Genomic DNA, 19,484 nt, shown 5'->3' on the forward strand with positions numbered 1-19,484 from the left:
ATGTGGTCTGGTTTTGGGGGCTTGAGGCTTAGATGGATTATGCGATTAGAGCTAGGTCGTCCTGGTATGTGGTTGCCAAGATCAGAGGTGTATAATGGTGTGGTTACTCTACACGCTATTATGATGATTTTTTTTTTCGTAATACCTGTGTTAATTGGGGGTTTTGGGAATTGGTTGTTACCATTGTTGTTAGGGGCTATTGATATGAGATTTCCGCGTGTTAATACTTTGAGTTTCTGGATTTTACCATTTGCTTTGTATATAGTAATTCTTTCTTTTAATATTGATTATGGGAGAGGTACTGGTTGGACTATATATCCTCCTTTGTCTAGTACTCCTTACTCTAGGGGGGTGAGAACAGACATAATAATTTTAGCATTGCATTTGGCGGGGGTTAGATCTTCTGCTGCCTCTATTAATTATTTAGTAACGTTTTTAAATGTGCGAGGAAAGGCATATAAGGCCGAGTTTTGTCCACCTTTTGTATGGGCCTTGTCTGTTACTAGGTTTTTGCTTTTGGTGTCTTTGCCAGTTTTAGCGGGTGGATTAACTATGTTGATTATGGACCGTCATTTCAACTGTAGATTCTTTGATCCTTCAGGTGGGGGGGATCCGGTTTTATTCCAGCATTTATTTTGGTTCTTTGGGCATCCAGAAGTATATGTGTTAATTTTACCTGGCTTTGGGTTAGTTTCCCATGTTTTGGTGTTTTATACTAAAAAATTACGGGTTTTTGGTTCAGTTGCTATGATGTATGCGATAATTTCTATCGGGATTCTAGGTTTTATTGTTTGGGGGCACCACATGTACACTGTCGGGCTTGATGTTGATACTCGGTTTTATTTTACTGCGGTAACTATGCTAATTGCTGTACCTACAGGGGTTAAAGTTTTTAGTTGGATTGCTACAATTTATGGGTCTTATCTGAGTTTTGAGGCCCCTACTTTGTGGGTTATTGGATTTTTACTGAAGTTTACTATAGGGGGTATTACAGGTGTGATTTTGTCTAATGCATCATTAGATGTGGCTTTGCATGATACTTACTATGTTGTTGCTCATTTCCACTATGTGTTGTCGATGGGGGCTGTGTTTACTATTTTCGGGGGGTATGTTCATTACTTCCCCTTCTTTACAGGGAATTGTTTTCATCGGAGATGGGCTCGTGGCCATTTTTTTCTAACTTTTGTTGGAGTTAATCTTACTTTTTTCCCGCAGCACTTTTTAGGGTTAGGGGGAATGCCTCGACGAATTCCAGATTATCCTATTTTTTATTATTACTGGAATCAGTGGAGAACAGCTGGTTGTGGGATGGTTATGTGTAGGGTGTCTTTGTTCACCCATATTCAGTGGGAAGCTTTTTTGAGGGGCCGTCGTCCTTCAATAGTAGGGAATCGTCCAAGTTCTCTTGAGTGGGTGGCTTTGCGTAATTTCTCTTGTATTGCTCGGCATACTTTTGTTGAGGTAATTGCTGTTCGGTTAATGCATGAGGTGACTATGCGGCACAAGGATATTCTTGAGAAGGTAGAGTTGGGGAATATTAGTTATACTGCTATTAAAGGGCCTAGGCGTAGAGGTGTTAAGTAAGGGATTGAGATGGTTTTGAAGGTATAAAATTCTGATGACACCTTTAGTGGGGGTAGAATAGGCGGAGAGTTGCCTTAGCTTTGACTTCTAATCTGTAGCTAGGGAGGGTAGCGACCTTCCTTCCGCTGATAAGATGTTGGCAGTTTTATTGGGGTTGCTTCCTAGGTTTGGGGAGGTGGGTTGTTGGCAGTTTTTTACCTTATGCTTTTTAAGAAGGCCAATTATTTTGTACCGGGGTTCTTTGGAAGGTTATGTGATGGGGGATTTTTTTATCTTAGATGATTGGTCTAGGTCTTTAGTTTTTTTGTGTTTTTGGTTGGGGGCTTTGATATTAATAATTTCTAAGCCCGAGTTAAGGGGGTTGAGTGTATGAGGGGTAGTTTTTTGTTGCTTTTTAGCTTTTTCTTGTTGGAATTTTCTTTGATTTTATGTATTTTTTGAGTTAACTTTAGTTCCCATGGCCATTATAATTCTTAAGTGAGGTATACAGCCGGAGCGAATCACTGCAACATTTTATATATTTCTTTATACTTTAGGGGGTTCAATTCCGTTTCTTGTTTTTCTTGTGTTTGTTTTTTGGGGGGAGTCTTCTTTTTTCATGGGTTTTAACGCGGATTTACTGGGGGGTTTGGGTTGGTGGGGGTGTTGTGCTGTGGTCGTTTTTTTTGTTAAAATTCCTTGTTATCCATTTCATCTTTGGTTAACTAAGGCCCATGTAGAGGCCCCGACAACAGGGTCTATAGCTTTGGCGGGTTTATTGCTAAAGTTAGGGGGAATTGGGTTAATGCGTGTATTTTTAAGGTTTGGTCAGTTGTCTTATTCGGTGCAGGTCTTTTGGGCTAATGTAGGAATTTGGGGGGGTGTGTTGAGGTCTGTAGCTTGTCTTCGCCAAGTTGATAGGAAGGCCCTCATTGCCTATTCTTCGGTAGGGCACATGTGCTTGGTTCAGCTTAGGATTTTAAGTGGAAGAAGAGTTGGTTGGTTAGGTGCTCTGTTTATAATAGTGGCTCATGGGTTAAGATCCTCAGGTCTTTTTGGAATTATTGGGGAGTACTATGATAAGGTTAAGAGTCGAAGTTTAATAGTTTGTTCGGGGTTTGAGATGTTATTTCCGAGATCTGGGATTTGGTGGTGTATGGTAGTGTTTTGTTCGATGAGGTGTCCTCCTAGATTAGGATTTTTAGGGGAGGTGGTTATGGGGATGGGGGTTTGTGGGTCGTTTCCTTTAGGTTTTATCCCTTGTTTTCTTCTTTTATTCTTTTTTAGGGGTGCTAGAATGATGGTTTTATACACGAGGGTAAGGCATGGGAGTTCAGGATCTTCGCTTTTACCATCTTTTCGTGGGGTGGGTAAATTTAGATATTTAGGAGTTTTTCACGCTACCCCATTATTCCTTCTTTTTTTCTTCCCTGGGTTTTTGTAGGAGTAGGCTTCTGTGGTGTAGTGAGCACAAAAGGTTGTGGTTCTTTAGGCGGGTTTGAGACTCCGGGGGTCCAGCTAGGTGAGTTTCTAAGAAACTAAAGCTAGAAGTTGGGAGATGGTGAAAATATCACGGGCGGTTGTCACTCGTCAGTTGCGTTTAAAGTAGCGTTCTTCCATAGATGGCGTATATGGGTAATTATGATAGCGTAGGTGTTTTAGGTGGGGTGGGGGTTACGGGAGTTTTTTCATGTACGTTCTTTATTGGTGGGTGGTTGGCTTTTGGATGTCAGCGGACCCATATTCTGTCTGCGCTTCTGTGTATAGAGGTGGTTTTGGTAGGGGTCTTAGGGGGGTTTTGCAGGAGTTTGGAGTTAAATCCGGGGTATTTTTTTTTTTTTGTGGTGGGATTGGGGGTGTGTGAGTCTGCGTTAGGGTTATCTTTGCTTGTAATCTATGCCCGCAGTTATGGTAATGATTTATTTAAGGGGTTAGATGGGCAGGGATGCTAATCAAGTGAAGCGTTGTCCTTTTCATCGGGTAGACCCGAGTCCTTGGCCGCTGTTAACTGCTTGAAGGTTAGGGTTTACAGCAATAATGTTTGCTCAATTTCTTCATGGAGATCCTATTTGGCGTGTGCTAGTGGGTCTGTGTTTGTTGGTTAGGTCTGTATATTGGTGGTTTGTAGATATTGTTACAGAAGCGACGTTTTTAGGAAAGCACACTCGTCGCGTGCAGCGGGGGGTTCGAATTGGATTTTGTATATTCTTGGTTAGAGAGACCATGTTTTTTGCTTCTTTTTTTTGGGCGTTCTTTCATAGCGCATTGGCCCCGGGGATGGCCCTGGGGTTTTTTTGACCCCCTCAAATTTATACAATGTCTTGTTGGGGCTTGCCATTACTTAATACTAGTCTTCTTCTTAGAACTGTGTGTCCGTGCAACTTAGCCCAGGCAGCTTTAAAGGCTGCGGAGCTTAAAACTGCTTTAATTACTTTGGGGATTGTAATGATTCTGGGGGGATGTTTTGTTGTTTGTCAGGGTTATGAAATTTACTCAGCTAAGTTTACTATTGCTGATGGGATTTATGGGAGTTGTTTTTTCTCTTTGACAGGGTTACATGGGTTGCATGTAATTGGGGGATTAGTTTTTTTATTTGTGGCTTGGAACCGGGCTCGTTTGGGTCATTTTTCTAGCGCCCGCCATTTAAACCTGACTTTTGCTGTCTGGTACTGGCATTTTGTTGATGTAATTTGGATCTTTGTTTACAGGGCAGCTTATTTGTGGAGAAATCTAGGATGGCAGTGGACCTTTGACGATGCTTTTAATAAGGTTAATTGGGCTCTGGGGTATTTGATGGGGTAGTAGTGAGGTTGCGCAATTTGGGCTTTTCGTCTAGTTTAGTGGTGGGGAGAATTTTATTTTCTATTCTTAGTCCCAGTTGGTTTGGGGTTTGGGTGGGGATGGAAATAAACTTGTTTGGGGCTTTAACTCTGTTAGTAAATAATAAAAAGCGTACAATTGATTCTAGGTTTAAGTATTTTTTTGTTCAATCTTTTGGGTCCAGAATTATGATTATAAGAATTGCTGTTGGTAGGTGATCAAGGTTAGGGCCATTAGTGTCGGGCTTTAACTTAGGTTTGATGGTAAAGGTTGGGGCAGCTCCTTTTCATTTTTGGGTTGTAGAAGTATTAGATAATATTTGATTGGAGAGGATGTGGTTTTTGTTGACGGTGCAGAAGGTGGTTCCTTTGTTCTCTATTTGTCATGGTTTTCATGATGGTTGGGTTATTTATGCTTGTAGGGGTGTAAGAGTGCTAGTGGGGGCTGTTTGTGGGGTGGGTGCCACTCGGCTCTCTCGGTTTGTAGGTTATTCTTCTGTAGCTCATACTGGGTGGAGGCTAGCGTCTTGTTTAGGGGGGCTAGGCTTGTTGGTGTATTATCTATTTGCTTATTGGGTTTCTTTAGGGGGGCTGTTGTCATTAATAAGAGGTGACGGGTATTTATGTTCTGTAAGGGGTGGGAGTGTTCGACGGTCTTCTTTTAGTGGCGGGATTTGTATTTTCTTGCTGTCTTTAGGGGGATTCCCACCGTTTTTGGGATTTTTTAGTAAATTGGCTGTTCTTTTTTGCGTAGCGAGGACTTTTCCTCCGCTTATAATTCCCTTGGCACTGGGGTCTGTTATTGGTTGAGGTTATTATTTATTTGTAATAAGGTTTTGTATTATTAGGGGAGGTAGAAGAGTGAAGCGAGACAAAAGGGATCGTTTGGGAGCCCCTTTTTTGTTACTGAGACTTCCTTATTTATTTTCCATGCACATCTTTTTCTAATGATTAAGTGGGGGCATGTGGATATTTTGTGGATAGTTTTATTGGTGGGTTTTTTGTTAGTTGCAGTTATGGCAACACAAAGGTATTGGCTTACTCAACTATGGGTTCGGGATTCAGAAAAAGCTTCCCCATATGAGTGTGGATTTGATCCTTTTGGTTCGGCGCGGTGCCCGTTTTCTGTTCGTTTTTACATGGTTGCTATTTTATTTTTGGTGTTTGAGGTAGAGTCTTTAATGTTTTTTCCGGTTCTTCATGCTAAAAGGGTGGGGGTAGCTACAGTTGAGTTTTATAGGTGGTGTTTTTTATTGGTTTTGGTTGTTGGGTTACTATACGAATTATATCGAGGCGCTCTAGAGTGGTCCCGGGACTAAAAGGCTTGGGGGCATGCTCCTTAGTGTAAAAAACATTCCTGATTTGCATTCAGGGGATGGGGGTAGCTCTCCAGGAGCAGGTGGTTGAAATGCGAGGCGGTGTTAGTGCACATGGATTTAGTTCTAGAGTAAAGCGTAGCTATTCCTTGTAAAAGTGAAGGTTTGGTATTTTTTGTGGATTTTAGTGATATTCTTTTTGGTTGGATGCGGTTCTTTAGTTGGGCCTCAGGCTGTAGGGTGTTTTTCTTTTTTTTCAGTGCTACTTGGTTGTCTAGTATTTGGTTACAGGGGAGCTGTGTGGTTAAGGCATTTTATTTTTTTATCATTTTTGGGGGGTTTAATGGTTGTGTTTCTCTATGCGGTTGCTTTAGCTCCGAACCCCTTGTTCAAGAGCATTGCTCAGAAAACTGTTCGTCCCATGAGTGTGATTATGTTTATTATCAGGGTCTCTTGTTTAATTTTTTATTATGATGGATGATGGTGTTATAAAGATGTTTTTTGCGGGGGCTATGTGGATGTGAGGGGGTGTTTTGGACCTGAGTTGAGGGATAGTAGTTGGGTAGGAAGTGTAACTTTTCTATTTTTGGCTGTTTTGTTGGCTATCTGCATAGTATCGGTAACTAAGCTTTGTTGGTACAATAAAAGGGGAGCTCTTCGCGGTATCCGAAGTACTATAAAGTAAGATGGGGGTGGCAGAATAATGTGTTCGTTTTAAGCTCGAAAGATGGGTTATAAGGCCCCCCCCATTTTGTTGCCTTATTCTACAACAAGTTCTGGGCCGATTTATTCGGCTGTAAAGGGGGTAATTTATGACCTTCCGTGCCCTTCTAATTTAAGGGTTTGGTGGGGATTTGGGTCACTTTTGGGGGTTTGTCTTTTTGGGCAGATTTTGACTGGTTGGCTTCTGTCATTTTACTATACTGCTCATGAAGATTTAGCTTTTAGAAGCGTGTGTTTTATTATAAAAGAAGCTCATATAGGATGGGCAGTTCGAAGGTTCCATATTAATGTAGCAAATTTTATGTTTGTTTGTTTGTACCTCCATATTGGCCGGGGGCTGTATTATGGGTCTCATCGTTTATATAAGGTTTGGTGTAGGGGTATTGTATTATTGTTGTTAGTAATATTAACAGCTTTTACTGGCTATGTTCTTCCTTGGAGACAAATGGCTTATTGGGCTGCCCAGGTTATTAGGAGAATGGTAACTGCAATCCCTCTAGTTGGGGGAGACATCGCAATGTGAGTTTGGGGGGGGTATGCAGTAGGAAATGTAACCCTTAAGCGCTTGTTTAGGCTTCATTTTTTAATGCCTTTTGTTATTATAGGGATTTTTTTCTTACATCTAATTTTCCTTCATTCAACTGGGTCGGGTAACCCTTTGGGGTTGGACAGAGATTGTTCCCTAGTTCGATTCCATAGATTTTTTACGGTGAAGGACTTGGTAGGGGTTTGTTTGAGGTGTACTGTAGTGGCATTCATAGTTGGGTTTTATCCATACAGGCTTCTAGATGGGGGGAGGTTTGTTCCCTGTGATTATATGGAAACTCCGGCTAGAATTCATCCTGAGTGGTATTTTTTATTTGCTTATGCAATTCTCCGATCAGTGCCTAATAAAGTTGGTGGGATTTTATTATTGCTTGCATCTATTTTTATTTTATTTGTGTTGCCTGAGATTTGGTGTGGTAAGATGGAGTCATTTTGCTTCTATCCTGTGTGCCAGTTTTTGTTTTGGGCTTGGGTTGCTAATTTTTGTGTATTAACATATGTGGGGAGGCAGGGTGTAGACGATCCTTTTGTTAGGGCGGGTAGGTGGGGTACTATTTTCTATTTTGGATTTTTTCCCCTTGTCGGCCTGGTGCAGCGGTACGAGGATTATATTTGCTCGTATGACCATGAATGAGATGAATTTGACGAGTACTGGGAAGAAATAGTAAAGCAGTATCCAGATTTAGGGGTAAATGATGAAGACCATTGGCCGGATCCCAAGCTAATGAGGGCGGGGGAGATGGTTGATTTACTAAAGGTAGAGCCTTATAATTGAAAGGGGTTGGGAGGCCATTTACACAAGGTAGTAAAGGGCTCAACAAAGCCCCTTGATCCTTATTCGGGGACCTACCACGGGTGGTCGAGAGCTAGGTTAAAAATAAACTTCGGGTTTCCAAAACCTGGGATGGGGAAGCATTCTTCGCTCTTGGATGTTTTAGCTATATAAGGGTTAGGCTTAGTTGTTGGATGGCTTGATTGTCGGGGTGAGGTGTAATATTTGCACGCTAGACTTGGGTCCTAGAGGTCCTCTTAGGGGCTCCCCGCAAGGTGGTTGGTTAGGTTGATGGTTGGATTCTATTCGGAGGCTTTTTGCTTAGTTGCATCTGCCTTTTGTTTTTTAGGGGCTTTGGGTTTATTGGGGGATTTCTTTGTTTTGGGTTTTGAGGTATTCCGTCACTCTTCCTTAGATCTTAGGGTTGAGATTTTTGTGGATGGAGTTGGATTGTTATTCTGTAGTGTTGTTTTTTTTATTGCTAGTAATATTTTCAAGTTCAGTGGGCATTACATAGCAAGGGCTTTTCATCCTTCGCGGTTCCATGCTTTGTTAATGTGTTTTGTTTTTTCTATAGTTATTTTTATTTTCTCTCCGGGGTTGTTCAGGCTTATAATTGGGTGGGACGGGTTAGGGGTTTTTTCTTTTTTACTAGTTCTTTTCTATCCATGTCATAGGTCCTTAGGGTCTGGGATAATTACGGGCTTAAGAAATCGTTTAGGGGATTGTTTTCTGGTGTTAGCATTGCTGTTATGGGGTCTGGGGTTTGGAAGCGGGGGTTACGGGGCGCAGGAGTTTGGTATTGTAGTTAGAGTTTTTTTAGTGGTGGGGGCCAGGACTAAAAGAGCCCAGTTTCCCTTTTGTAGCTGATTGCCTCGGGCTATAGCAGCTCCCACTCCTGTCTCTTCTTTAGTCCATTCTTCTACTTTAGTCACAGCTGGAGTGTTTTTAGTTGTTCGGTATTGTGGGGGGTTAGAGGACGGAGCTTTAGTTTTATTACAATGATGCTCGTTAATTACAATGGTTTTGAGGGGTTTAAATGCTTGTGTGGAGTGTGACGCTAAAAAAGTTGTTGCTTTGTCGACTCTTTCTCAGGTTTCTTTTATAATATTCTCTGTTAGAGTTGGGTACCCTTTGCTAGCATTTTTTCATCTGTTAACCCATGCTGTAACTAAAGCTCTTTTGTTTGTGTGTGTGGGTTTAGTTATTATAGGGTACAGGCAGGATTTACGTCGGTTGGGAGGGTGTTTCTCGGAAGAAGGGGGTTTAAAGTGGTATTTTTTGGGAAGGTGTGTGGGATTGTGTGGGATCCCATTCTTAAGGGGATTTTATTCCAAGGAGGTAATTATTGAGTCAATATTGCACAGGCCGCTTGGGTGATTGGGGGTGGCTTTTTTTTTAGTGGGAGTTTTTTCAACCGGATATTACAGGGCTCGGTTGGGATATTTTTGTTTCTTCAGCGGGCTTCGGAGAGATAAAGTTGGGGGAGTAAGATCATACCGCTATAGGGGAGGTTTGAGCTTGCCATCGGCTCATTATTTTTGTTTCAATCTTTTTTGTTTTGTAGTTTTTTTGGGGGGGGTGGGGGGGTGGTTTTTTAATTCAGGAGTTCCTTGCTATCCTTGCTGAGAGAGGAAGGTTATTCTGCTAAGGTGCCCTTGGTTTGTTATGTGATGGTTTTGGGCTAGGGAGGTGTTGACTGGGCTTTATTTCAACGAGAGTTGGGAGGAAAAAAATTTTAGCGTGCGTTATAAAAATGATTATTTTAAGCGGCCCATTTTGGAGGAAAGATTAGACTGGTGGGGAAGCTTCCGGGGAAGTTTCATTCGTGAGTTGGGTTTCTTAGATGGATTAAGGGGTCAGCCTCTTGTCTATGCCGGATTTATGTTGTCAGAAGAAGTAAGTTCTGGACTTGACCAGGGTTGGTTTGAATTTTTTGGGCCGGGGGGTTTATCCCGATGTTTTAAGAAAGCGCTAGACTGTAACATGTTTATGTGCAGTCACTGGTTTGCTTGTTTCTTTGTAGTATATATTTTAGAGGTATGCTTATGGGTCGGTCTTTCTTAGTTGGTCCAGATATCTAGAAAACTTGATAAATAGGTTAATGCCTGGCGGGTCCGTCAGATGTTAGATTGGGGTCAGATCTTAGGTTGGGGTAGGAAGTTCAATGAGTGGGGCCGGCTTTCTAGCGAAGGTTGTAGATTGGAGCGAGGACAGATGAGATTGCCAGAGCCAGTTACTTTGCAGGGTTACAATTTAGAGATGGTATATGAGAGGTGCCTAATCATTGCTTTCTTTGTAAGGTTTTCTGTTATTTTTTTTCTGCGGATAGCTTCTTTCAATAAGATCACATGTAGGGTTTATCTGGACTGTGGACGGCTGGAGGTTTTTTGGTCTTTGGTGCCTTTTATTTTTTTAGTTTGCTTATGCACTGTTTCCGTTTTTGCTTTGTATGTCAATGATGAGACAAATCTTGATCCCTTTATTGATGTAATTGTGGTGGGCCATCAGTGGTACTGAAGGTATGAATTAATAAGCAGAAAGGCTGAGGTTATTAAGTGGGATTCGCGAATAGTGAGGCGTAGGGCAGGGAGACCTCTTAATTTCCGAGACTACTCCGAGGTTGATCGCCCATTGGTAGTTCCGCAGGGAAAGCCTATTCGGGTATTTGTTACAAGGGATGATGTTCTTCACAGCTGGGGGTCTCCCCTTCTTTTAATGAAGATTGATGCTATTCCGGGTCGATTAAGTCGAGGAAGTTTAGATTTTAACATTTGCGGGGTATTTTCCGGGTTCTGTGTTGAATTATGCGGCGCATATCATGCTATGATGCCTACTATAATTGAAGTAGTTAGGTCAGAGGATTATAGGGAGTGGCGTGATTGAAGAGAAGGGGGTTGTGACTTAGGTGCTCGGTTGAAAGCGTTTGTTGAGTTAATTAACATTGCGGTTGAGGGGGAGTGTTTAAATCACAGATTGAGGCATAAAGATATAGTTAATGTAATTAAGGGGGATGTAACCCCTCTATTACGCCTACCCTCGGTTCAAAAGAGGCTAAAATCTATAGGATTTGTTCATGTTGATGTAATGGAGAAGGTAATAGGGTCTACGATAAGATCTAAAAAGTTTGAGGAGCTTGTTTTAGAAATGAAGAAGGAGCAAGCTGGGCATGATTTGGGGAAACAGCTTTTAAGGCGTGGAAGCAAGTAGCTATAGTCGATTGTCTTGACTTCGGCAGTTGGTGCTTTTAAGGGGTTTTTAAGTTAAGAATATTAAGAGAATGTATGAATAATTCATTATCATATTGTTCTATTGTTAGAGTTGGATTGAAAGGCTGGGTTTCTAATGGTCTAGTCTTGTTGTAGGGTTTAGTTCACGCTAATAATCGAAGAGCAGGTTGCTTCCTAGGTTAATAAAAGAGATTGGGCTGGTATTTAAAGTATAAGGTTGAGACTTAAGCTTGGGTGTTAGAATATTGGGCGAAAAAAAAAATCCTTCTAGAGGCCTCCCTAGAGGGTGCCCCCAGGCCCCTCAAAAAAGGGGGTTCCTCATACTTTTTTTTTGTCTTTTTTTTGAAAAATGGGGGGGGCTAAAATCTATAAGGTAGTAAAATTAGCAAGATAAATAAGAAAGTAAGTTTTAGGGGGTTCAAAAAAGCAAACGCAAAGGGAGTACCCTTTGCGTTTGGGCTAGTTTTTTCAAAATCTGGATTACGGATATTAGGGGTATTTTTAGAGAGGGAAATGGGGTATGAGGAACTTTGGTGTGATAGGAGGGGATTGATGGGAAGAGTTTTTGGGGGGTATTATAAGAAGGGCAGTAGGGGGGATTGGAAGGAATGGTCGTGGGAAAAGTGGTAGAAGGGGTTAAGTTAAGTTAAAGGGGGTAGGGGCTGAGGGTGCGTTGTATTTTTTTATGGATGGAGTATTTTTGTTATCCTACAAAAGATACTGGGCGGAGGGCTTTGAGAGATCTAGTGAGTGGGGTTGTTGGATTTATGTGTGAGGGGTTGGGGGTTTTTGATTAGGTTAGGTGGAAGAAGGCTATATATCTTTGTAGTATTAGGAGGTGGGGTGGGACCTTGATGGCAAGTAGGTTTCGGCCCTTCTTGAGGGAGGAGTCAGACCTCCCCTCACCTTAGGTGTCGTATGTGGGTTTAAGAAGGTATTTTGGCCAATTTGATTGGAGGATGAGTTTGAGTAGGCTCATTTCTTTTTTACTTCCTTTTGCAGTGTTGTTTATAATGAGTAGGCCTTTTTATATAAGTCCAGGGGGATTAGAAGTGCTTATAATCTGGCTTGTTTTAAGAATTTCTAAGTTTTTCTGTATTCATGAGTGAGGTCAGAAGTGTGGGAGGGCCCATATTTTAACATTTGTTTTTGTAGTAATTTTAAGGGTTAATCTTTTAGGGATGATTCCTTTTGTAAAGAGGGTTAGGTGTCTTCCGGTGTTTGTGATAAGGTATGGGTTGTTGTTTTGGAGGGTAGGGAGAATGTGGAGGGTTTGGGGTTTGAAAAAGTTTTCGCGGAGGGTTTGGGTGATAGGGGCTCCTCTTGGGTTAAATTTATTTGTAGTATTCGTAGAGTTGTTAAGGTGAGTTGTTCGTCCGGTTGTGTTAGGTGTTCGGTTAATAATTAATGTTTCTTGTGGGCACATTATTATGTCTTTAATAGGGGAGGTGTTAATATTTTTCATTTGGAACAATAGGTTCTTAGGGATTATTTTTGTTGGAGCAGCTGGGTTTTGGATTGGTGTGTTGGAGTGGATCATTATGTTAGTGCAGACTTTAGTTTTTGTTGGTATTATTGCTTGGTCTTGGGGTGATTCTTATAAGGTTGCTTGTTCTCTATACATGCGGCGATGGTGGTTGCCTCGAGTTGGGGGATTTGCTAAGAAAGGGTAGGGCGGTCAGAGTAGCATAAATAGTGCGGCTGCTCTATGGGTAGCTGGTGGCTAAGTTAGTCCTTTGGCTTAGGTGCCTCAGTTTGAACCGAGTAATTGGCTTTTATGGTTTGCTTTAATTTTTATTGTTGGTTTTAGATATTTTCGGTTATTATGGTGGATTAATGTACCAAACACAGTTGTGGGTAAGGTAAGAAAGTTGAAGAGGTCTTCTTTATTCAAATGGTAGGGTTTAAGGGGTGTAGGGTGGTGTATTAGCGCATTTGGAGTTTTGGTCTCCGAGGAGGAAGTTTAGCTGCTTTTCCCTGCAGTGTAATATGGTTGGAATGGGGGTGCTAAGCCGGGTGTTAGCGGGCTACTTTGATGTGGTAGGTTTCAAGGGTTATAATCCCTTTAGCACTTTGGATTTATTTAAAGGATGAAAAGGGGCGGGTTGGCAGATCATGTGTCCGATTTAGGATCGGAAGAGGGGGCCCTGCTGAGGTCTCACCCGTTTGAAATTGGTAGGGTATTATAATGAGTATGCTGGGTTCATGCCCCCGCGGCGGAGGGTAGATAGATCCCCCCCCTACTTTGGGTCGGGGTAGTATAAGTAGTGCGGCCGTTTTTCGAGCGGTTAGTGGTTTTAACTAACCCCCCGATTGTCAAGTTGGCGGTCTTGCGGGGGCGTTGAAGGAATGTGGAGGGGAGAAGGCTAGTGTGTTTAAGTTGGAAGAGAGTTAAGGTCAAAGGAGGTAAGGCTTAATTTATAGTTATTGTGGTTTTTGTTGTGGGTGTAAGGGGTGACATCGGGTTGGGGGCAGGGGTTGGAGTGGTGTTAGGGTTTGGGTGTGAGGATGAATTAGCCCTGTAGTTGAAATACAATAATGAGCTGCAGTCTCACAGGAAGGGGGAAACTCCTCAGGGCTTGGGTTGGGGAGGTGCAGCCTATCGGGCTAGAAGGTTTGAACCTTTCTTTGCGGGGGGGTGGAGTTCTCCATGCACTTGGGTTTCAGAGCAGGGTGGCCGAGTTTAGGTGGTGGGCTGTAAACCTATTTACGGGAATATAATTCTCTCCTGCTACATGGTAGGGCCCGCTTTTAGTTTATGTAGAACGTCGGTCTTGTAAGTCGAAGGGGTTGGTTTATTCCTGCAAGGCGGTGATTAGGGGTTTGGGGGGGAGTCGTCTCTAGTGTAAAAAGCACGCGCTCCTTCCAAGTGTGAGGTCTTCTTAATTGGAGGAGGCGATTTGGGTGAGGTAGGGGAGGGTTGGTAGTTTGGTTCTGGTTACCTTTGCTTAGCTATTAATTTGGTCAATTAACACATGGTAGTTTATGCAGTGAATGCGTATACCGGTTCTTTTTCATTAATTAGTGTTTGTTGCTTTTTTTTGGAGAAGTTTACGTTTGAACAATCAGAGGAATTCGAGGACTGTTAATAATTTATTTCATACCTCCAGTGGATAGATTTTAACCATGAGCGCCAGCTTGATTAAGCTATTGTTGATTAGAGGAGTCCAACCAGGTGCCAGCAGTCGCGGTTAGACCTGAGTAACTCAAGTTAAGTGGTAAAGTGCAAAAGGTGGTTAGACGGCCTGCTCTATTGTGGAGAGTTATTATTAAAAATTAGGGAGCCTACCCCGAGGGGAAGGGGTGTAATCCGGGTCTCCCTCGGAGGAAGGGGGAAATGTTTCCTTTGGGCTGAGGCCACGGAACCGGGAAGCCGAAGACATGGATTTGAGACCCATTTATTACCGACGCAAACTTTGCTTTTCAGGCAGCTGCTTGGGGACTACGAGCGTGTGCTTAAAACTCAAAGAACTTGGCGGCTTGTTAACTACCTAGGGGAATATGTGCCTTAATCCGATGATCCCCGTCGCATCTTACTAGGCCTTGAAAAAGTGCAGCTGGTGTATTGCCGTTGTCAGCTTGTTGTTCGAGCAAGGAGTAACAGGCTCAATGGAGCCGTAGCGATTGTATCGTTGGTGTCCGTGAATTCAGGTCGTAATACCGCCCACGGCCTAAGGGAGTAGGTGTTACAATTTAGATTTAAAAATACGGATCTTTATTTTGAAATATTAGGGTGAAGGTGAACTTAGGAGTAAGGGGGAATTAATATGTCTCCCTGAACATGAATCTGGCTTGTGTACAAACTGCCCGTCGCTCTCGCCGAGAGGTGAGATAAGTCGTAACAAGGTAGGGGTACTGGAAGGTGCGCCCTGATTAAGGTTTTAAAGTGTTGGGTTATGGGTAGAGGTTTAGATTGGGATAACTTTTGCTGCATAGGTGATAGATTAGTTGAAGTGTTGGGTGAATCATCTTTAATTGTCTTAGTAGGGGTGACTGAAATAGACGAGGTTTGAGCGATAGGAAAAGTGTAACGTAAGTGAATGAACAGATTAACAGGTAGGTACCAGTGATGGGATCATGTACCTTTTGCATCATGGCTCTATTACTTTTTATTCTTAGGGAATAGCCCGAAAATTCTGCGATCTACTTTCTCGCTAGGGGTTAGCGTAAGATAGCTATCCCGAGACGGGAAGATAGTGGCGAAATACTTTTCGCGCGGGTTGATAGCTGGTTGCCCTAGAAATACATATAAGTGTAGCTCTATGGAGGACACACTCTAAGGGTAAGGGTTTTCTAGGAAGCTAAATAAGAAATATTAGTTTGGTGGGTTTGAAGTGAAGTGTTTTTAAAAGAAGTGAGGTTTTTCAGGATAAGCTGAGAGACCTAGTGTAAAAGGAAGTTGTTGAAGAGTGGGGGTTTAAGTGGGCTTGAAGAAGCTATCTTTTTGGAGTGGGTTAAATCTCAGAGTTTCCCTAGATTTAAATAGAAGTTTAAATTCCTTTTTGGTTTATGGGGTCTTTTTACTGGACGAGTGTAGTAAAAGTGATAATGTAGGGATGAGTAGTCGGAGTGGTGTAGTTGTTTTTAATTCAGGTAGTAAAGCAATGTGGAGTAGCAACTATATTGGTAAACAAAGCTAAAGGAACTCGGCAAAAAAAGGGACCGCCTGTTTAACAAAAACATGGCTTTCTGAGTAACATGGGGGGTCGTGCCTTCCCGGTGAGTTTTCGGGCTTAAACGGACGCGGTAAATCGTGCTAAGGTAGCTAAATTATGGCCTATTAATTGTAGGTCCTGTGAATGGTTTGACGAGTCTTTAACTGTCTCTAGTTTGTTTTGGTGAAATTGAATTGGATGTGCAAATGCTTCCGTAGGTAAGAAAGACGAGAAGACCCCGTGAAGTTAGAAATTTAAGTTGTAAGAGTTATTCCTCTAAGTTTTACTGTTTCCTAGAGTAACAGGTTGATTTAAGGCTTCATGTTAGTTCAAGTAGAGGGGTGCAGCGGCAGTTTTGGCTGGGGCAGCAAAGGAGCAAGACTAGACTCCTATTATTTAAAGTGCGGATGCGCTACGATCCACAGAGGTATAAATTTGTGACTAGCAGAAGAAGTTACTCCGGGGATAACAGCGTTATCCGCCCTGATAGTTCTTATAGATGGGCGGGTTTGCGACCTCGATGTTGGCTCTGGGTATCCTAAGGCTTGCAGGCGGTCTTAAGGGTTGGTTCGTTCGCCCATGAAAACCCGACGTGAGCTGAGTTCAGATCGGCGAAAGTTAGGTCGGTTTCTATCTTCTTTCTATTGAGTTCAGGCTTTAGGGTACGAAAGGACATTTAGTTTTAGGTTTAAACCTACTTAAGTTGAAGTTAAAATAAATAGGATTTAAAAAGAAGGGTGGTAAAGTGGGGCGTTGGGGGTAGGTAATTAGTTCCCAGGAATTTAATAGTGGAGGAATAAGGGGTTTACTTTGTTTATATAAAAATTTTGAAGGTTGTGGGTAAATTAATTTCAAAATTAGTGTCGTATGAAGGGAATTAGAGCTGTGTGTTAGTAGAGGGCTTGTTAAGGATAGTGGTGGGGGGGGGTTTGGGCAATAATTGTTAAGTTTGCTGGGTTGGTAGCTTAAGTTAGGGCGCTGGACTTTTAATCTAGAGGTGAGGTATAAAATAGCCCTCTCAACCCTAGTTTTGGATATTTTAAATATGGTAGGCTTGGGTAGAGATTTTGTGGGGTTATAGAGCGTATAGGAACTAAAGAAGCAAAGAGTGGGATATTAGTCTAAGAAGGGCGCCCCGCTGTTAACGGGGAAGTAGTTAAAGTTAAACTATGTCTCTGAGGGTGTAGTTTCCTTGGGTAGTTTAAAGAAAACGAAGTTTTGAAGCGGCTAAGTTGGCTTGAGGGGCCCCCGAGGGGTTGATTGGATTAGGCCAGGCTAGTATAGGTAGTGCGAGCGGCTTACATCCGCTAGGAGGTCTAAGATTGGCCGCTTGGTTGAGTGGTAGTAGTTTTTTGGTCAGTTAGTTTTTATGCTTTGGTGTTATTAAGAGTAGCTTATTTAACTTTGTTTGAGCGTAAGATTTTAGCTGCTTCTCAAGGGCGTAAGGGCCCCGAGATGGTTGGGTGGTTTGGAATTCTCCAGCCTTTTGCTGATGGGATTAAGCTTTTTAGCAAAGAGTATTTTACACCGCGTGTTTCTAACCCAATTTTGTTTTTTCTTGGTCCGTGTTTTATATTATTTCATTCTTTTGTTTTATGGAGGTGTAGTTCTGGTATTTGAGAGTGCGGAGTTTATTTTTTTTGGGGGGGTTTATATGTTTTAAGTGTGTTGAGGGTAGGGGTGTATGGGGTGGTCTTGTGTGGTTGGTCGTCTAATTCAAAATATGCGATGTTTGGAGCTGTGCGGGCTCTAGCTCAAGTGATTTCTTATGAAGTGATGCTAGTTTTTTTGTATTTAGGCCCTTTTTTTATATGCGGGAGACTTGATTTTGTAGATGTTGATAGGTTCCAGGCTCGAGGGTCTAACGGGGGAATTTTGTTTTTAGCTTTTCCTTGATGGGTCTTTTGTGTTTTAGCGGAAAGGAATCGGGCTCCTTTTGATTTTGTAGAGGGAGAATCGGAGCTGGTTTCGGGGTTTAATGTGGAGTACGGAAGGGGGGGGTTTGCGATAATTTTTATTGCTGAGTACGCAAGTGTTATTTTTTTAAGTAGCCTGACGGGGGTTTTATTTTTAGGGGGAGGTAACATTTTAGGGGGAATGGGTGGGTTAGGGTTTTTGGGGGGAGGCTTGATGAGATCTTTTATGAGTTTTTTAGTAGTTTTATTAATTGTTTTATGTCGAAGTAGATTTCCCCGGTACCGATACGATATATTAATGGGATTTGTATGGCGGCGGGTTTTACCTGTTTTAATAGGTGCTTTTGCTTTGTTTATTATTTTGGTTTAGAGGGGATATTTTAGGTTGGGATAACTTTTGCTGTATAGGTGATAGATTAGTTGTAGTGTTGGGTGAATCATCTTTAATTGTCTTAGTAGGGGTGACTGAAATAGACGAGGTTTGAGCGATAGGAAAAGTGTAACGTAAGTGAATGAACAGATTAACAGGTAGGTACCAGTGATGGGATCATGTACCTTTTGCATCATGGCTCTATTACTTTTTATTCTTAGGGAATAGCCCGAAAATTCTGCGATCTACTTTCTCGCTAGGGGTTAGCGTAAGATAGCTATCCCGAGACGGGAAGATAGTGGCGAAATACTTTTCGCGCGGGTTGATAGCTGGTTGCCCCAGAAATACATATAAGTGTAGCTCTATGGAGGACACACTCTAAGGGTAAGGGTTTTCTAGGAAGCTAAATAATAAATATTAGTTTGGTGGGTTTGAAGTGAAGTGTTTTTAAAAGAAGTGAGGTTTTTCAGGATAAGCTGAGAGACCTAGTGTAAAAGGAAGTTGTTGAAGAGTGGGGGTTTAAGTGGGCTTGAAGAAGCTATCTTTTTGGAGTGGGTTAAATCTCAGAGTTTCCCTAGATTTAAATAGAAGTTTAAATTCCTTTTTGGTTTATGGGGTCTTTTTACTGGACGAGTGTAGTAAAAGTGATAATGTAGGGATGAGTAGTCGGAGTGGTGTAGTTGTTTTTAATTCAGGTAGTAAAGCAATGTGGAGTAGCAACTATATTGGTAAACAAAGCTAAAGGAACTCGGCAAAAAAAGGGACCGCCTGTTTAACAAAAACATGGCTTTCTGAGTAACATGGGGGGTCGTGCCTTCCCGGTGAGTTTTCGGGCTTAAACGGACGCGGTAAATCGTGCTAAGGTAGCTAAATTATGGCCTATTAATTGTAGGTCCTGTGAATGGTTTGACGAGTCTTTAACTGTCTCTAGTTTGTTTTGGTGAAATTGAATTGGATGTGCAAATGCTTCCGTAGGTAAGAAAGACGAGAAGACCCCGTGAAGTTAGAAATTTAAGTTGTAAGAGTTATTCCTCTAAGTTTTACTGTTTCCTAGAGTAACAGGTTGATTTAAGGCTTCATGTTAGTTCAAGTAGAGGGGTGCAGCGGCAGTTTTGGCTGGGGCAGCAAAGGAGCAAGACTAGACTCCTATTATTTAAAGTGCGGATGCGCTACGATCCACAGAGGTATAAATTTGTGACTAGCAGAAGAAGTTACTCCGGGGATAACAGCGTTATCCGCCCTGATAGTTCTTATAGATGGGCGGGTTTGCGACCTCGATGTTGGCTCTGGGTATCCTAAGGCTTGCAGGCGGTCTTAAGGGTTGGTTCGTTCGCCCATGAAAACCCGACGTGAGCTGAGTTCAGATCGGCGAAAGTTAGGTCGGTTTCTATCTTCTTTCTATTGAGTTTAGGCTTTAGGGTACGAAAGGACATTTAGCTTTAGGTTTAAACCTATAAAGGTTGTAGTTAAAATAAAATAAATTTGAGTTTAGTTTGGATAAAGTGAAGCGTTGGGGTCGTTGACTTATGGCCAACTCCCATAAGGATGTGGGGACTATATATCTTATTTTAGGA

The 19,484-nt window shown here is 42.1% G+C and overlaps 13 protein-coding genes and 25 non-coding genes across 38 annotated transcripts, besides 1 other annotated feature; all 38 read left to right on the forward strand. All coding sequences in view use genetic code 5, as the record gives it.

Annotated features, from left to right (window-relative positions):
- COX1 (cytochrome c oxidase subunit I) lies at nt 1-1,584 on the forward strand. The gene has a single exon. The coding sequence runs from the start codon at nt 1-3 to the stop codon at nt 1,582-1,584; it is 1,584 nt and encodes a 527-aa protein (YP_010576128.1).
- A 60-nt stretch (nt 1,585-1,644) lies between these two features.
- On the forward strand, nt 1,645-1,712 carry trnS-TCT. The gene has a single exon. It is a non-coding gene; the product is annotated as a tRNA-Ser (tRNA).
- Nucleotides 1,713-1,717: 5 nt separating this feature from the next.
- On the forward strand, nt 1,718-3,007 carry ND4 (NADH dehydrogenase subunit 4). The gene has a single exon. The coding sequence runs from the start codon at nt 1,718-1,720 to the stop codon at nt 3,005-3,007; it is 1,290 nt and encodes a 429-aa protein (YP_010576129.1).
- A 6-nt stretch (nt 3,008-3,013) lies between these two features.
- On the forward strand, nt 3,014-3,078 carry trnH-GTG. Its single transcript has one exon. It is a non-coding gene; the product is annotated as a tRNA-His (tRNA).
- A 37-nt stretch (nt 3,079-3,115) lies between these two features.
- Nucleotides 3,116-3,183, forward strand: trnD-GTC. Its single transcript has one exon. It is a non-coding gene; the product is annotated as a tRNA-Asp (tRNA).
- A 47-nt stretch (nt 3,184-3,230) lies between these two features.
- Nucleotides 3,231-3,515, forward strand: ND4L (NADH dehydrogenase subunit 4L). Its single transcript has one exon. The coding sequence runs from the start codon at nt 3,231-3,233 to the stop codon at nt 3,513-3,515; it is 285 nt and encodes a 94-aa protein (YP_010576130.1).
- A 4-nt stretch (nt 3,516-3,519) lies between these two features.
- Nucleotides 3,520-4,365, forward strand: COX3 (cytochrome c oxidase subunit III). Its single transcript has one exon. The coding sequence runs from the start codon at nt 3,520-3,522 to the stop codon at nt 4,363-4,365; it is 846 nt and encodes a 281-aa protein (YP_010576131.1).
- A 2-nt stretch (nt 4,366-4,367) lies between these two features.
- Nucleotides 4,368-5,330, forward strand: ND2 (NADH dehydrogenase subunit 2). The gene has a single exon. The coding sequence runs from the start codon at nt 4,368-4,370 to the stop codon at nt 5,328-5,330; it is 963 nt and encodes a 320-aa protein (YP_010576132.1).
- On the forward strand, nt 5,330-5,701 carry ND3 (NADH dehydrogenase subunit 3). The gene has a single exon. The coding sequence runs from the start codon at nt 5,330-5,332 to the stop codon at nt 5,699-5,701; it is 372 nt and encodes a 123-aa protein (YP_010576133.1).
- A 14-nt stretch (nt 5,702-5,715) lies between these two features.
- On the forward strand, nt 5,716-5,781 carry trnA-TGC. Its single transcript has one exon. It is a non-coding gene; the product is annotated as a tRNA-Ala (tRNA).
- A 92-nt stretch (nt 5,782-5,873) lies between these two features.
- On the forward strand, nt 5,874-6,383 carry ND6 (NADH dehydrogenase subunit 6). Its single transcript has one exon. It carries the CDS (start codon nt 5,874-5,876, stop codon nt 6,381-6,383), a length of 510 nt encoding a protein of 169 aa, YP_010576134.1.
- A 1-nt stretch (nt 6,384) lies between these two features.
- On the forward strand, nt 6,385-6,449 carry trnL-TAA. Its single transcript has one exon. It is a non-coding gene; the product is annotated as a tRNA-Leu (tRNA).
- Nucleotides 6,450-6,452: 3 nt separating this feature from the next.
- On the forward strand, nt 6,453-7,827 carry CYTB (cytochrome b). Its single transcript has one exon. A coding segment is annotated over exon 1 (1,375 nt).
- On the forward strand, nt 7,828-7,896 carry trnW-CCA. The gene has a single exon. It is a non-coding gene; the product is annotated as a tRNA-Trp (tRNA).
- Nucleotides 7,897-7,946: 50 nt separating this feature from the next.
- On the forward strand, nt 7,947-8,011 carry trnP-TGG. Its single transcript has one exon. It is a non-coding gene; the product is annotated as a tRNA-Pro (tRNA).
- Nucleotides 8,012-8,018: 7 nt separating this feature from the next.
- Nucleotides 8,019-9,806, forward strand: ND5 (NADH dehydrogenase subunit 5). The gene has a single exon. The coding sequence runs from the start codon at nt 8,019-8,021 to the stop codon at nt 9,804-9,806; it is 1,788 nt and encodes a 595-aa protein (YP_010576136.1).
- Nucleotides 9,807-10,001: 195 nt separating this feature from the next.
- Nucleotides 10,002-10,949, forward strand: COX2 (cytochrome c oxidase subunit II). Its single transcript has one exon. It carries the CDS (start codon nt 10,002-10,004, stop codon nt 10,947-10,949), a length of 948 nt encoding a protein of 315 aa, YP_010576137.1.
- Nucleotides 10,950-11,810: a D loop (control region).
- Nucleotides 11,811-11,878, forward strand: trnR-TCG. The gene has a single exon. It is a non-coding gene; the product is annotated as a tRNA-Arg (tRNA).
- Nucleotides 11,879-11,928: 50 nt separating this feature from the next.
- ATP6 (ATP synthase F0 subunit 6) lies at nt 11,929-12,642 on the forward strand. The gene has a single exon. The coding sequence runs from the start codon at nt 11,929-11,931 to the stop codon at nt 12,640-12,642; it is 714 nt and encodes a 237-aa protein (YP_010576138.1).
- Nucleotides 12,643-12,714: 72 nt separating this feature from the next.
- Nucleotides 12,715-12,870, forward strand: ATP8 (ATP synthase F0 subunit 8). Its single transcript has one exon. The coding sequence runs from the start codon at nt 12,715-12,717 to the stop codon at nt 12,868-12,870; it is 156 nt and encodes a 51-aa protein (YP_010576139.1).
- An 11-nt stretch (nt 12,871-12,881) lies between these two features.
- On the forward strand, nt 12,882-12,952 carry trnQ-TTG. The gene has a single exon. It is a non-coding gene; the product is annotated as a tRNA-Gln (tRNA).
- Nucleotides 12,953-12,972: 20 nt separating this feature from the next.
- trnI-GAT lies at nt 12,973-13,043 on the forward strand. The gene has a single exon. It is a non-coding gene; the product is annotated as a tRNA-Ile (tRNA).
- A 25-nt stretch (nt 13,044-13,068) lies between these two features.
- Nucleotides 13,069-13,137, forward strand: trnL-TAG. The gene has a single exon. It is a non-coding gene; the product is annotated as a tRNA-Leu (tRNA).
- A 6-nt stretch (nt 13,138-13,143) lies between these two features.
- On the forward strand, nt 13,144-13,215 carry trnM-CAT. The gene has a single exon. It is a non-coding gene; the product is annotated as a tRNA-Met (tRNA).
- Nucleotides 13,216-13,218: 3 nt separating this feature from the next.
- trnE-TTC lies at nt 13,219-13,284 on the forward strand. Its single transcript has one exon. It is a non-coding gene; the product is annotated as a tRNA-Glu (tRNA).
- A 200-nt stretch (nt 13,285-13,484) lies between these two features.
- Nucleotides 13,485-13,550, forward strand: trnC-GCA. Its single transcript has one exon. It is a non-coding gene; the product is annotated as a tRNA-Cys (tRNA).
- Nucleotides 13,551-13,560: 10 nt separating this feature from the next.
- trnS-TGA lies at nt 13,561-13,627 on the forward strand. The gene has a single exon. It is a non-coding gene; the product is annotated as a tRNA-Ser (tRNA).
- A 9-nt stretch (nt 13,628-13,636) lies between these two features.
- Nucleotides 13,637-13,703, forward strand: trnY-GTA. Its single transcript has one exon. It is a non-coding gene; the product is annotated as a tRNA-Tyr (tRNA).
- Nucleotides 13,704-13,714: 11 nt separating this feature from the next.
- trnT-TGT lies at nt 13,715-13,782 on the forward strand. The gene has a single exon. It is a non-coding gene; the product is annotated as a tRNA-Thr (tRNA).
- A 21-nt stretch (nt 13,783-13,803) lies between these two features.
- trnG-TCC lies at nt 13,804-13,869 on the forward strand. Its single transcript has one exon. It is a non-coding gene; the product is annotated as a tRNA-Gly (tRNA).
- Nucleotides 13,870-13,890: 21 nt separating this feature from the next.
- On the forward strand, nt 13,891-14,847 carry rrnS. The gene has a single exon. It is a non-coding gene; the product is annotated as a 12S ribosomal RNA (ribosomal RNA).
- A 37-nt stretch (nt 14,848-14,884) lies between these two features.
- On the forward strand, nt 14,885-16,371 carry rrnL. The gene has a single exon. It is a non-coding gene; the product is annotated as a 16S ribosomal RNA (ribosomal RNA).
- Nucleotides 16,372-16,578: 207 nt separating this feature from the next.
- trnK-TTT lies at nt 16,579-16,650 on the forward strand. The gene has a single exon. It is a non-coding gene; the product is annotated as a tRNA-Lys (tRNA).
- Nucleotides 16,651-16,734: 84 nt separating this feature from the next.
- Nucleotides 16,735-16,801, forward strand: trnN-GTT. The gene has a single exon. It is a non-coding gene; the product is annotated as a tRNA-Asn (tRNA).
- A 13-nt stretch (nt 16,802-16,814) lies between these two features.
- trnF-GAA lies at nt 16,815-16,879 on the forward strand. The gene has a single exon. It is a non-coding gene; the product is annotated as a tRNA-Phe (tRNA).
- A 14-nt stretch (nt 16,880-16,893) lies between these two features.
- trnV-TAC lies at nt 16,894-16,960 on the forward strand. The gene has a single exon. It is a non-coding gene; the product is annotated as a tRNA-Val (tRNA).
- Nucleotides 16,961-16,962: 2 nt separating this feature from the next.
- Nucleotides 16,963-17,910, forward strand: ND1 (NADH dehydrogenase subunit 1). The gene has a single exon. The coding sequence runs from the start codon at nt 16,963-16,965 to the stop codon at nt 17,908-17,910; it is 948 nt and encodes a 315-aa protein (YP_010576140.1).
- A 17-nt stretch (nt 17,911-17,927) lies between these two features.
- Nucleotides 17,928-19,419, forward strand: rrnL. Its single transcript has one exon. It is a non-coding gene; the product is annotated as a 16S ribosomal RNA (ribosomal RNA).
- The last annotated feature ends 65 nt before the right edge of the window (nt 19,420-19,484 follow it).

Source organism: Ylistrum balloti, mitochondrion, assembly GCF_031769215.1.
Source record: "Ylistrum balloti mitochondrion, complete genome".
Taxonomy (NCBI): domain Eukaryota; kingdom Metazoa; phylum Mollusca; class Bivalvia; order Pectinida; family Pectinidae; genus Ylistrum; species Ylistrum balloti.